The sequence below is a fragment of the Suillus clintonianus genome, assembly GCF_016758775.1.
Source record: "Suillus clintonianus strain FC179 chromosome Unknown DEU56scaffold_21, whole genome shotgun sequence".
NCBI lineage: Eukaryota > Fungi > Basidiomycota > Agaricomycetes > Boletales > Suillaceae > Suillus > Suillus clintonianus.
This window is the reverse complement of record NW_024539245.1, coordinates 62,430-76,342: the sequence shown is the minus strand read 5'-3', so window position 1 is coordinate 76,342 and position 13,913 is coordinate 62,430. Positions and strand designations below refer to the sequence as shown.

The window sequence follows — 13,913 nt, the reverse complement described above, 5'->3', positions numbered from 1 at the left end:
CTAACAAGAGAGAAACGTGAGTCCTGCAGTGAACTGGAAGTAAAAGTGGGGATGATGGAGTCAATGCGTCGCCAGTAGTCCATAAACGATCTCGATTTCCAGCGACCCTGGGCAGCTACAATATCCGGTGGGTTCCCGCGGAGTAGCAGTTCAGTAGCCCCCCCGATGCGGAAGCAATGACCTGTAAGTGTGTCCAACCCCGACGCTCTCCATACGTCATTACATCTCGTTATGAACCAAGGCCTGGTGAGTGGTGCCCAACCCGAGTCTGTTTCAAATGCGAAGAGCGGGGCGAAGGATGGTACTGAAGAGTTGGCTGACAAGTGGTGCATGAGAGCGTCGTAGGGATTTGTGGGATCGTCGATCCTCGTTATAGACACTGCGTCACCTTCTCCTTGTGTGGTTTTAGACCACGGAATGCGCAGGGAGGCGAACTTGACACCGCCGTCGGTTGCGCGATGAGTGATTGGTGCGGAGCGTGATACGTGGCGAGAGGCGTCGAAGCCGTGAAGGGAAGGAATGATAAGTTCACCGAGTCTGTGAAACGAGTCAGTGAACGGTCAACAAGGACCATGCGAGTGTCGCACCTGCAGCAAGACCAAAAAGCGATACTGGCTACGCCATAAACAGCGGCGTCGAAAGAGTTGGAGAGGTCAAGATGACGGAAGAGCATGTGCATGTGGTCCAGAGAGACTGGAGGTCTGCGGGGACGCTTAGAAGTGTCTGGGACCACTTTAGCCAGACCTTGTTTAGCCCTGCGAACTATAGCGTGACCATGCCACTGCGCGCCGTTGAGTTGATGCCAGAAGTGAAGTCCCGCGAGCCAGTTGTCTGCGGTCGTTTCTGCTACGCGACCGGCCCAAGAAGATATGAATGCTGCTATAATGTATTCTGATGCTGGAAGGCGACGGTCCTCGGGAATAGAGATGGAGTCGCAGAATTGGTGAAACCTTAGGAGGCCTGCTCCATAGTTCTCCCTAGTCTTTGGCTCTACTGAAATTAAGAGGACGTCGAGGAGGCGTGATGCTGTCGCGAGTGGAAGATCGTTCAGAAGATTCGAATGGAATGAAGTTGAATGAGGCGCAGACCAGAGGCGAACCCTGTCGCGTGCAAGAACGTGAGGACGGAAGGTAGACGGTGCGATGATATTAGCTGGTTTAGGTTTACGGGGCTTAGGGATCTTGTGAGCAGCGGTGGGCGGCACTCCGATTTCGGGTGGCTTCTTCAAAGCGTTCCGAAGACGGACCAAGGCTGTCACCATGTCAGCGTCGGCTGACTCTGACGAAGGGGCGTCAGACATGAGGAAGGATGAAGGGTTCCAGCTCTGGGGGCAGCTGGATTATGGGTAGACGAGTGCTCGCTGGACCCGTCTCGCCACGAGAAACGGGGTCTGCCTTGTTCGTGAGCGACTCGACGTAAGTCAAATGATAAAGCATGTTAGAGTCCATTGCAATGGCCTCCACGCGGCGGATGCAAGAGTTAACCTGGAAGTTCCTGCTCCGACCGTGCTTGAAGGCCCCAATGATTCCTTGGTTGTCTGAGTGGATCAGGACAGCCCGATCCTTCCAGCCGAAGGTGAGTAGTGTGATCACCGCCAGCTCGACGGCGATGGCCTCGAGCCATCCGATGTCACGTCCTTCTCCTTTCCAGCCCGCTGTGATACGCCATGCGCTCCACTTCTCGCCCAGGACGAGGCCAATACCCCAGTCTGTTGAGGCGTCGACCCAAAGGTCTATGTCTTGAGGTGGACCTCTGGGCGTGAGGTGACGTGCAGGAGGTGGTCGAGATAGCGTGGATCTCCACCACTTCAGGTCTGAGAGCACTGATGGCGGTGGCTTTCTGCGCGTGAAACGAGAGTCTGGTGGGAACTGGGAAATGAAGCGGCAGAGGTTGGACAGGTATGCCCTACCGTGAGGAATGACGAAGGCGACATGTGATAGTGTTCCGTTAATGCTCATGGCGTCCTTGTACGACATGAATGGTGACGTGGACAGAGCTAGCAGAACGCTCTCCAGCTTAGCGAGGTATTTGAGACGTTTGGGCTCAGGCAGAGACACCGACCGCTCGATGAGGTCCCAGAGGAAGCCAAGGTACGTGAAGATGGTGTCGAAGTCGGCGCACTTCTCTGGGTGCCATGGTACGCCCAGAGGGCTCGTTGCTGTGAACACGTCTAAGAGGTCGAATAGGTACTCGTACGGTGTGAAGAGGCCATTTGCGTCGATGACGCCGCCCGCTACGGGGAAACGAAAGATGGAGTGGTCGTCGACCCATTTTTTTATGGGAGTGATGTCCATACAGTGGAGAATGTCTACAGTAGCGTCTGCTATGTGGCCTTGAACGCCACCGGCGGTCGTGAGGCCGAAAGGAAAATTATGATCAACCCAAAACGAACCGTCAAAACCGACAACTAGAAACCTCTTGTGCGGCGGCCATACAGGCACGGTGCGATAGGCGGCTTCTATGTCAAGCGTTGCAGCTTGCGACCCGAGCGGAGCGGTAGCCACCTGTTGGCTGGTAAGTATGTGCTATGACATAATACCGTGCGTCCTTCGACGCGAAAAAGAGTTGATGGCGCGCTACGGGGCCTCACACGAGATAAAGAGCTCAGCGAGGCTCAAACGAGTGCCTCGCTGGCAAAGAAAGAGGCGGGCGACACCGCACAACGGAAGAGGCGGACGACACCGCGCAACGTAAAGAGGCGGACGACACCGCACAAGTAAAGAGCTTAGCTGGGCGCATATATGCGCCCAGCTTCGCAAGAGAAGGGGAGAAGAGGCGGGCGACACCGCACGAGGCAAACGAAGACACTTACGATCTCTGCTACTTGTGCTGCTGTGCCCCAGGCGGTTGGGAAGTCGTCAGCGTCGAGGTGCTTGTTGACTGAATATCCATCTTCCTTGTTGATGTATGAGAGGTCCCTAATGATGCGAAATTTTCCGGGCGAGCCGGCTTTCTCCACTAGGCCAAGCGGGGAGGAGACAAAGAAGCCCCCCAGTTTGGCTTCTACTTGAGCTGCTGAAAACGGTCCTGACATGCGATTGAGTGTGACTTCTTCTTCTAGGTATGAACGGATGACGTCTGGGTTATCTAAAGCTGATTTGTGGTTAGGTGGAGTGTACGAGCGGGTGAGAACTGGCATGTTGCCAATGGGAAAACCGTGTCTGATGTTATGCGCGAGGTCAGGGTATTGAGATGTAAGGTTGAACTTGAGTAAGAGTCTCTCGAAGGCGTCAGCACTGTACGGTGTGACGACGCGGTGCAGGATGTCATCAGCACAGTTTGGCTGAAGCGGCGTGTGATTTGCTGCCGCAGACGGAGCAGACGTGGATGATGTCTGCTCCGTGCTTGCCCGGGATGCAACGCCCGATGTTGTGTGAGATGCAGACGATGGCGGAGGATGACTTGAGAATGATCTTGTCCTGCCATACGCAGACGAGCGGAGCGTTCTTGGCTGAGTGTGTATAGGTACAGTCACTGGCTTTGTGGCCGTTCCGACCGCAGAGGAGGCAAAGGGGTCCGTCGGAGGAGGCCCCTTTGCCCCTTCGAAAGGGCTTTCCATCAGAGGACGATGGGGCTGGGGCGTCTGATCTTGGTTTGACTGCGCTCTGGTACGGATGGTAACGGTTCCCATTGCCGCCGCTAGAGCCTTCGAGGCGGGATGCTAAAGCGGTGAGCCTATTGAGCTCTCTGTTGGCGTTAGCAGCTGCCTCGTCGGACTTATCCCTCGAGATCTTCGTCAGCGTGTCGTTCCAACGACGTTCGTAAGCTGCTTCAGTCAAGAAGGACTTGGTGTTGAAAAATATGCGGCGAGTCTCGATGTCGAACGTGAGCACAGCCGTGAAGTTCTCTTCAAACCTCTTGCGGGAGAGACAGAACAGTCGGTGCTTCCTGAACTTCTCCTTGATGGCTGCGCCTGCGATGTGGTTAAGTAGCTCCATGAAGTTTTCGTAAGCTTCGTAGAACTGCGCAGGAGACAAGGATGATTCCGGAGGGAAGCCCGAGGCGTCCATTACCGACTTCTTGGGATCGTCTAGAACGAGACCCTTTTTCATAATGATGCACGAGGGATCATTATGAATCTTCTCCATGGCTTCTGCCGTTAAGAGCGTGAGAGGCACGTGCATTTTTGAGTCTGCAAGATTAATGATCACGCGTGGGATTTCAAAAATGTCGTCTATGGATGAAACCATCTTGATCTCATCGTCATTGTATGCGAGTTGTTTGACCGTAGATGTGGTGCTGGACACCGCTGGGGGTGCAGAAGTAGGAGCTTGTACGTCCTGATGACGTTCCACCATGAGAGAGTCGAAGGCTGATCGAGAATGCGGTGTAAGCGCGTTAACCGCCCTATATGCGTTGATTAATGGGGTATTGGTGTCAATAGGCCCCGGATCAGGCAAGGAACGCGGGTCGAGGCTCGGGACATCGAGCATAAGCTCGTCATCGGATACAGTACCCGAAGTCGTGTCTCTCTGATCTGCACGTTCGCTGTTACGAGCTGTACGCGCGTCATTTTCTCTCTGGATCAGATCCCTCGGGGATAATTCCCGTCGGGACCTTGGCCTACCGAGGCTTTCTGCGATTCTGTCGACGTCTACGACATCCGCGTCAGTGTTTGGGACGAGCGCTGCAGTACTTTTTCCGCCAACGCCCCCTGGCAAACCAGAACGAGACACGATATTGGTCATGTCTAGTAACGGCCAGATCTGTACGGAATAACAATAAGGTGTCGAGTTCTCACTTAAGAAAAACGAGAGAGTGAGCGCGTAAAGAAAGCGAGATGAAAGACGCGTGTATCGGGACGCGTCTTAGTTACGCGATCACTCGATTAGTAAGCACTAGTTTGAGCTAAATGTTCTCAGGTTCACGTGTAGCTCAAACTGCACCCTTCTTAAGAGGTTTGACAGTGAGTACGGCCCTACCAGTCGTCCTTTCTTAATAGGCCCATTCCACATCATGGTTAATTGACATACTATGGATAGTTGACTGCACAATGACAAGAGCTGGCGATATGAATTACCAGAACTTGGTGGAGGTTATCACCCTCCAAATTGCATTCGTAGTCTCGAACCAGCTCTCCGTGGGCAAAGGGTAGTGGTGAATCGCCCACATTTTTGATGTTTTAATACGTTTTTCGAACTATACTTCTTTCCACCCCCCATTTTACTCGTCAGGTACCTGGCTCAGGCACTGCTACATGTGAAGGGGGAATGCTGGGTATTGGCGCTATTTTGCGAGGCGCCAGCGGTGGGGGTGTGCTGGACATTTCGCGGTATTCAAGTTCGCCATCTGGCTAAGGAGGGGTCGGTTCTCTGTTGGCGCGTTTGCAAGCGCCCGAGGATGGTACTGCAGTAGCATTTTCTGGTACAAATCAATTGGGACATGTACATTCGAAACTCGCTTAACGAGCGCGTCTACGTCCAGATATCCTGGACGATTGGCATGTATCGACATCGCATATGAGCGCTTCCCACCACAAGTAGGTCTTTATGAGAATCTGGAGGATGAGCCACTGGCAGCGTGTCTGGAATTGGGTAACACCTCCCTCGTCTTCACGCGTGCAGCGTGCGTGGGCCATATTGTCAGAAAGTGCGGGATTCGGTTGGTCTGTGTGAAGTCTACGCAGATTCTGTGACAAAGTCTGGGAGAGACGTCTGCAGACAGCTGCAGACTGCCAGTGGTTGTTCGGAAAGTGCCGGGTGCACGGTAAGTTCGGGCAGTCCGCCGCTGAATCGTTAATTATTTGTAATCCCGCCTACCATCATATCCCGCGGTCTTAGTTCCCGCCTTTCACTCCTGCCCGCCGCCTTGATTCCCGCCTTTACATTTCCCGCCTCCTCCGCATTTGCCTATATCCTGCCCGCCAACACCATTGTATGCTCTACGGCTGTCAAGTGTTGAGGTTAAAGTCGATGAGAGCTGTGGTTGATTGCATTGTCCAAGTTGTGGTGTTGCCGTCTCGCTGTGGCACAACCTGTCAGAGTGATGGCAACGGCAATGCAGGTAAGCCGATGTGGCGAGGGTAAGTGCCCCATAGTGTCGTACTGCAGCAAAGAGGGTGCTGATATATATGGTGCAGGGACTGCTACAGATGGAGCCGACATCCGGCGATGACATTTTTGTGCTCCCCTGAGAGGCAGATAGACCATTGACCACCCGGAACTTTCCGACGAAGCGCCCTAGACGTGTCCCCCAGGTCGCTGAGTGCGCAGGCTTCACACGGACTGGCCATTTTCTACATGAGGTCCTCGCCATCCTTGCTAACGCTGTGCGTTGTGTTGTGATGTGGCTGCGTGTCGCTGGAGAGCGCATGTGTACCGTATCCGGGCGTGTGAGAGGATTGACGATGTGGATATCTCCATGGATGTTGATGAAGGCAATGCAGCCTTGAAGCATCTTACTATTCACTCAGAACATCGGATGCGTACATGCGCCCGAAGTACCTTCTTGAACTCATTGCAAAAACTGTGCCTGGTTTGCCTAACCTTGTACGATCCTTTAGTTTTCGTAAAATCGGTCACTTGCTGGTTTATGATGTTCTCACTGGGAGTGCGTTCACCATACACTCAAAATCGGTTCAACACCACTCAGCGCACCAGGCCTTTGGCTGAGGCTCTATGGCTGCCGAGCTTACAACCCCTGGCTGAGCCAGAACGTGCCCCTTCCTGTGGCAATAAGCTCGTATGTATTGTAATCGCTCCCTACCGCATCTTTCGCATCGGGTATCATTTCTCACATGCATCCTCCTCCACCTTAGGAAGGCGCGGGTGACTCCCATCACAGCATATGTTCCCCGCGCATCTATGACAATCATGATTTTTTTAACGGCCTCGCGCCTAGATAACCAAATTTCCTTTTCTTTCCAAGAATTTTTTCGGCACGTCCTATCCTCTTTTCATTGATATTTGCAACGGCCGCGTCGAGGCAAAGTGGCTTTTTATCACGCGGGCGTACTTGGTCTGCTACTTCTGCGCTTGCATTCTCGTTCCTGTTCTTGTTGTTTTGTCCAGACATCATAATCATAGGCTATGTCTATGGCCAATCATCTACATACACTCGCGTTATCGTTGTGTAACAATTAATCGTAGGTGACAACTAACAAGAGAACTTTCTATTCGAATGGCTTTTCATCCGCAGATTAATGAAAAGTGCACAATAAGCCAGTGACTCGGATCACCAACTTCGAGGGGAGTGATGATCCTCTTTGATGGTATATTTTTCCACTCCATTCCAATATCCACATCATACAAAATGTCGGCTCGTACAGCGGAAAAACGTGCAGTATGCAAAGAGCGGTGGCGCTCCCGCAAATACTGGGGTATCTTTGGAACAGCGACCAGGCGATAGCCAAAGACATGGGGGTAACGGAGTAGCACCAACGCTGCTTCTCGGCATAGTTTTGAGATCAATCCGAAGGTGATGAGATCAAAGCGGGGGAGATAACGGGCGATCTCTAGCCAAAGCTCAAGAGGAAGCGGTGGATAGATGATGTTGGGTGGCACATCATGGCTACCATCAGCTCCCGGAGCGGGCAATGTCTTTAGAATGCTCAAGCGCCACAAGTGCTTGCTAACTTCTAGGATACGCTTGAAGAGTGCGGGTTCAATGCGATGGCCAAGACGGGCGAGAGCAGTGATGCCCGGCGTAGAAGGTGTTTCCGTGTAGAATGATGGTAAAAATTGGAGGGCGTCCGTATGGCTGAATGTCATCGTGTGTGCGTCTTTGACGACTTTGACGACTACACAATGGAAGACGGAAAACGCGATTCCAAAGTAAAAACCAGGATTATCCTTCTGCTGCGAAATCGCGTTGATCAGGCGTGACACAGAGGCCTGTAGGCAACTCTCGTCGTTCAAATATGTTGCGATGCAAACAACAGTGTCTTCGCGAACCCATGTGAACTCCTTTCTTTTCGGCTCGCGGTGGTAAACGCACATCATATCGCCAAACATCTGGGGAACGAACGTAATGCTGGCCATGAAGAATGCAATCGACCATTGAATGTCCGTGAGTTGCTTGTGGTCATTGACAAGCTCAATCTCGTATAGTTCTCTTCCAACGTCTGAGTTACGCATGCACTGCCCGACCATGATCTCTAGCAATGAGACCCGAGCATGCTCGTTTTGACACAGGATGTCACTGATGGCGAGCAGGTCGCTCAAAGCCACCTGAGACCCAGTGCACCTCAAAGACTGGTACGTCGCGAGCTCAGAATTGTCGACGGTCGGTGGTGCTGGCTTCTTGTACTTGTGCTCGGGGGGGCACTGTAATGCGCAAGCTGTGTGACCGTAATGATCTGCGGAAACGGATTCGGTAGTATAAGTCTCATCGTCTGGAAGGCATCCGGTAACGGATTGGATAAAAACTTCATCGTCTGGAAGGCATTCCAAGGTAAAAAACGGAAACCCCTCTATGTGGAAGATATTGCGATCAAGATCGATCTCGTAATACCAGAGCCAATCGCTTGACGGCCGCTTCGGGGAGGGGGACTCGAATTCGTCGCCATTTTCTATCCATAATAGACAATCCGAAGGGCTCTTCAACCCGTCCAGCATCTCTCCAAACTCCTGCCGATAGATCGCGATGCCATTGGGCTGTCGTATCAACTGAAGGACCTGTAAGCCAAGGCCTTCTGGATAACCATCAGAATAGTGGTGTGATTCGAAATACATGTTCCGATAGCGGATCACGTAGAGCCCGTTAGTTCCCATGCCTGCAGGTACACCAAAGAGACCTGGACGATGCTCTCAAGCGTCAACTTAAGTTGGTAGTCGGTGTACGGGAATAAAATTTGAGCTTACCCATGAACGATTTTTAAGTCGAGTTATAGGATTATGTAAGTCCGACACGCCGCTGAGTGAACATTATAGTATATCAAGTCCCCTCAAAAACAACATAAATTGCAAATGCAGTGGTAGAGAGCGAATCTATCTTACAGATACGGCTCAAACCAAATGACCAGAGGGGGATGCTGAACATCATGGAAAAGCGTGTAGCCCCAGGGAAGATTGGGAGGCGATCGCCTTCTTCATCCTTGAAGTCTTGTGCGTAAAGCGTAGTTGCGAAAGCTGTCGAGCTAAGTGCGACTGCCAGCCTTATCGATGTACGAGTTGCGAGGACCTGTACACTTGGTGAGCAAAATGATGGATTGTCTGCAACGGAATATATTTACCGGCAGTAACAATTCCTCTGACCTCCAGACACCCATAGAAGATGGCTGTGAGAACGTTCTTCGACAATCCCAATTTGTCACCGTGCAGCTCGTTGTACCATATTGTCAACACTGCGATACTGATGCTGGCCAACAGAGCCTGAGTGCCGTACCACAGCAATAGCAGCAAGCAGATTGTCTCATCACCCAGCGCATATCAGCTGCGCTGTCCATAGAAATTCGTCCACAGGATTCGGAAGAGAGGGCTTGTTCTTGCGTTTCCCCTCCGGATCCTCGATCTAGTTCGCAACGTTGAATAAGTGCAACCATATCCACAAAACAGCATGACAATCATGGGTGGGGTCATGCCTGGGAGTCGCAGGCAACGCGAATATGGTCTGAAATGTGTAATTGAGGAAGGGTCAAGACGCGCAATGGTTATCACATACGACAGGCATCAGAGTGGTTCTGGTATCATTTTTTGTAAAGAGGAAGACCGTCTCGAGATGACGAGCGATACCATCAGCGCGAACTAGTAGAGCTTGAGATCAAACAGTGAGTATATTTGAATGGCCGGTTTGAATGCTGTTTCGATGCCTTTGTACTCTGAATCATGAATGTGCGCGCTTAGATGGCAAATGACATGCCGGGAGTACAAGGAACTCGAAGAGTGGTTCTAGAAGTCACGGAAGAACGTGACGCGAAATATGAATAAATTCAATCAATTATCCCAGAACTCCTCCCGCCCATGGCTTCTGGTTGGGAAGATATGGTGATACTAATCCGAGTCATACCACCGTGACGAATTAGTTCTCTGATCTGATGCTGTGGCTATGCATTCGTGAGAACAAGCTTTCGGAGTGCCCCCGAAGCCTCATAGCTGGAGAGCCTGGGACTCCGAGCAGAGTCGACAAGGATTCATAAACATTGAACTTATACGGGCACCTACGTCCCTCCCGGTAGATAACCGAAATTTCAAGTGCGTTCTGCGTAGTGTTTGATGCACTGTGCTCACATTGCTCTATGGCTATAGTCAGTCAACGATTCCGGGTGACATCGTCATAGTACTGATACTATGCTCACTATTCAGGGAAGCCACGATCACCTATCATATTCTGCAGAGCTTGAAGCACTTTCCAGACCATCACAGTGCAGCACATCGAGTATTGATGGAGTTGTACTGTGGAAGGTCATGAGGTGAGTAGGCACTCGAGAGAAGTTCGAGTAGTCGAATGATGCTTAACTTGAATTACCTCTAGGTGAGTATTTACCGTGACCTAGTGACAGCCATACTTTCCAGAATGGCATCGAAGCTCAATGTGAAGTTGCGCTGGCTTGCAAGGACAGGACATATGTATGAATGACCATAGAAAGGAACAAACACCTACTTACCTTGTGGTGAAACCTTTCGGACATGGACATGGACCTTTGCCAGTGGTCGGTCCGAATGATGACGAACCTGGCGAGGAAGACGAGCTAGGGGACATTGAAAATCAGGATAGCCGAAGGGAAGATTGGAGTCCAGCCTGGAAGCACGCATCCTTCCTAGAATCTGTGCACTCCAAGTTCTCCAACTAGCGTACTTACACTGATCACTGGAGTGATCATATATCAAGAGATACATAGTAAGAGTTTGAGGCCCATCCACGCGTTTCTTCCAAGGTTCAAGGTTAACAAACATTGCGTAGTTAGTAGACTAGCGTATCATATATCGTACTAATTGTACCAACAGAAATTGGCTCTCGCAGCACCAGATCGACTTGGTATGCACATACTCACAACCCCTATACCCATGATTCAGATACATGTCTCCGCCGTACCACAGGATAAGCACTTGACCGACCTGAACACCTTAATAACTCATTATTGATGACGTTCGGTGACACCCAACGGACCCCCGAGTGAATTATGTCGGTCTATTATTTCACTGAACCTATGAAGGCAATCTAAAAATCACGACCGGGATGCTGATTAATCACCAAGCTAGTAGCAGGACCGAGCTCGACCGGTCAATTGGCTCCATGTCTCGGGTCGTTCATTTCAAGTATGATCCACAGTAGGCTCGCGTACTCAGATCATTCGAGAAGGCAGGCGAGACAGACATCGACTGCCATCCTTCTTGAATGGTTGGAGTACGACCCTGTCTGTCTTTCTTCATAGGTCAATCGGTATTCCGAATCATCACCAAACTGACAAGAGTTGAGGATGTGGATTACCAGGACTTCGTAGGGAATCTTGCGTTATCATCAGTCTGTGAGTTACATTAATAGTCTCGAACCAGATCGCCGCGGGCAAAGGGGAGTGCAGTGGTTAATCGTCTGACAAGGCCCGATGTGTCGACAAGCCACTGTATTACGCACTCACACTTCGTTGTGTGAGGCGGCTGGTCACGAGTTTACAATCGCGCGCAAAGAAGCTCGAGCAGGCTCATCCAGATGATGAGTCTATCAGTAATGTCAACCATCACACAGGAAGGTGATCCTTCCGTGTTTAACTGGCTGGGTGTACGTGCTGTCATCGTTCTTCCGTAGTTGCCTGTGGCTCGCAATTGCGACGATTTGCATGCAGTAAGAAGGGAAATACTGTATTCCAGGCATACAAATCAAACAGAAATTGTAGACATAATCCACACAATCCAAATGACACCCTGTGACACCTTGTTCATGTAGTACTTCGACGAAAGAATGAAAGAACGAAAGATGCCGCTATTAATATATATAAGGCCTCTTCTTCCTGTAACGTGTTGGAGTAGTGGTCTTCGGCGCTGGTGGTGGGGGAGTATCGTCCGGTGGCGGGGAAGTGTCGTCCATGAATGGCGCCGGTGGCGGGGAAGTATCGTTCATGAATGACGCTGGTGGTGGGGGAGTGCTAGGTATTCCACGACATGAAAGTCCACCATCTGACCGAGGCGACTCCCTCTCAGTTGGCGCTTCTGCAAGCGCAAGCGCCTGAGGATGGTACTGCAGCAGCATTTTCCGGTACAAATCAATCATAATGTCAGCACCATGGGGTATTTGCGAGTCAGCGATCCTCCTGGCCAGCGAAGGCATATTTTGGATGACGTCGACGGACGCAATGTGCTGGAGTAGGATGTCTACTTGCATCTGCAGGATTGCGGGATACCTGATACCGCGAAGCCAGTTAATACTGCGCTATGCCCTGATCAAAAAGCGAACCAACTTGGATGTCAATGAAGAAGAAAGTTCTTGAAGAATATTTCCTGCATTTAGACTACTGCGTATTGCATAGAAAGCTTGGTCACGAAGACTGTCAAGTCGAACCTGACAATTGTGTATTTAGTATACCTGGAGAGCACCAGGAAAAGTTACTCGAACCTTGCACGCTAAACGATACATCGACTTTGGTGAGCAAGGCCACAATGTGCTAGGGTCGGGGGCCTCCACATTGGCTCTGGGCTGTCCCTGAGACTTGAGTGGGGAGAAGATGATCTTGTTGGTATACAAATACAGCAAGAGCGCTTTCCACCTGCATACACAAAATCAAAGGCCTGCCACCAATATGACAGCATCTTACTTACGTCCTGAAGGCTGTGTCTCGTACCAGTATGTTCCGGCAGTTGACAACTGATAGTTTATGTTGAATTGGGGCAGAAGTGATAGGCATCGGAGCTTGTGATGCGCTGGCTAAGATGCGATCACCATCTGTTGAGTCGATTTCGGACCTAGCATCCGCTACGAAAAGTAAATCATCGTCGTCATCGTCATCTGATTCACTTGTGTTTCCTTGCAAGAGACGTCAGAATCTACGTTGCTGATCTTCATTTGAATTACTTACCCTTGTGGACGACAGTTTCGTCGCTGTCCGGCGTTTGAATAGCTTCTTTCTCTTCTTCCTCTTCAAGATCGCTGTCAGAATCGTAACCATAATCGTCAAGAGCCACGCCATCCTCGTATGCCGAGCCACCGTCGAAATCGACAAACGTGGCATCAGGTGATCCCGTTCCAGACAATACTGTCAACGCTGATAAGCGAGCTCACTACCTTCACAGGGAAAAATTAACTTACATTCGGCGAAAAATTCGGAGCGTGCTGTCAGAACAATGTCGTTGGCAGACAAGGCTTGGAGCCGAGTGACTTTACGTGGATGTGCTGAACGGCCTGAAAATAGGTGGAACTTCGTATCAACGAGCTCGTAGCCAAGTAATGATTTCATCAAGAGCGCTTCAACGAGCGCTTGATGATTCGACATCGTGGAGTGCTAGAGGGTTGTGGCCTCGAGTTTACATGTGATGAATTGTTTTTATACTCACTCACTCTGGGCGCCAATGTATGTGGGCGCATGACATGACCCATTTGCCTTCTGCGACACCTTCGAAGCCATGCGCCAATACGATAAGGGGCCTCGAGGATTTGTCCCTGCTCGATTGGGATGGGTTGAATGGCTGGGGTTATCGTAACATTTGATTGCTGTCCTGAGTCCTGACGGAAGCATTTTGGGACATGTCTATTCGAAATTCGCTTGAGGAGCGCGTCTACGTCCGTCGTCCAGCTATCAATCCAGACGATCGCATGTATCGTATGAGCGCTTCCCATAGGTCTTCATGATGAATCAACGTGTCTGTGGATAGATAATGCTCCTTCATCTTCATGCGTGCGGTGTGCGCGTGAAGGTCCGCCGGTATGTAAAGGTCCAGCCTGAAAGCGCGCGTCCTTCCTAGAATCTGTGGACGTCCAAGTTCTCCAACTAGCACGCTTGCACTATACACTGGAGTGACAGATGAGGATGAAGACATGGTAAGAGC

General features: G+C 50.9%; 5 protein-coding genes across 5 annotated transcripts; 1 reads left to right on the top strand and 4 right to left on the bottom strand.

The window, feature by feature from the left end:
- Positions 1–5,650: 5,650 nt before the first annotated feature.
- Positions 5,651–6,486, bottom strand: DEU56DRAFT_243041 (uncharacterized protein). Its single transcript, XM_041345269.1, has one exon. It carries the CDS (start codon positions 6,394–6,396, stop codon positions 5,791–5,793), a length of 606 nt encoding a protein of 201 aa, XP_041210448.1. The 5' UTR covers positions 6,397–6,486; the 3' UTR covers positions 5,651–5,790.
- A 135-nt stretch (positions 6,487–6,621) lies between these two features.
- On the top strand, positions 6,622–7,017 carry DEU56DRAFT_791479 (uncharacterized protein). Its single transcript, XM_041352664.1, has one exon. The coding sequence runs from the start codon at positions 6,684–6,686 to the stop codon at positions 6,900–6,902; it is 219 nt and encodes a 72-aa protein (XP_041210447.1). The 5' UTR covers positions 6,622–6,683; the 3' UTR covers positions 6,903–7,017.
- On the bottom strand, positions 6,971–9,023 carry DEU56DRAFT_243096 (uncharacterized protein). Its single transcript, XM_041345270.1, has 3 exons — positions 8,937–9,023; positions 8,802–8,883; positions 6,971–8,744 (listed from the first exon to the last, which is right to left on the bottom strand). The coding sequence occupies exon 3, from the start codon at positions 8,709–8,711 to the stop codon at positions 7,128–7,130; it is 1,584 nt and encodes a 527-aa protein (XP_041210446.1). The 5' UTR covers positions 8,712–8,744; positions 8,802–8,883; positions 8,937–9,023; the 3' UTR covers positions 6,971–7,127.
- DEU56DRAFT_733051 (uncharacterized protein) lies at positions 8,875–9,060 on the bottom strand (the record flags this gene model as incomplete). Its single annotated transcript, XM_041348318.1, has 1 exon — positions 8,875–9,060. A coding segment is annotated over one exon (186 nt), but the record flags the coding sequence as incomplete, so codon positions are not given.
- A 2,799-nt stretch (positions 9,061–11,859) lies between these two features.
- DEU56DRAFT_910729 (uncharacterized protein) lies at positions 11,860–13,360 on the bottom strand (the record flags this gene model as incomplete). Its single annotated transcript, XM_041357214.1, has 6 exons — positions 11,860–12,274; positions 12,332–12,432; positions 12,487–12,637; positions 12,690–12,894; positions 12,947–13,123; positions 13,177–13,360. The coding sequence occupies 6 exons, from the start codon at positions 13,358–13,360 to the stop codon at positions 11,860–11,862; spliced, it is 1,233 nt and encodes a 410-aa protein (XP_041210444.1).
- Between the last annotated feature and the right edge of the window lie 553 nt (positions 13,361–13,913).

Bases quoted from the DNA above. Each gene is read 5' to 3' on its own strand.
- DEU56DRAFT_243041 (XM_041345269.1), bottom strand. From the start codon at position 6,396: ATGCTTCAAGGCTGCATTGCCTTCATCAACATCCATGGAGATATCCAC.
- DEU56DRAFT_791479 (XM_041352664.1), top strand. From the start codon at position 6,684: ATGTATTGTAATCGCTCCCTACCGCATCTTTCGCATCGGGTATCATTT.
- DEU56DRAFT_243096 (XM_041345270.1), bottom strand. From the start codon at position 8,711: ATGGGAACTAACGGGCTCTACGTGATCCGCTATCGGAACATGTATTTC.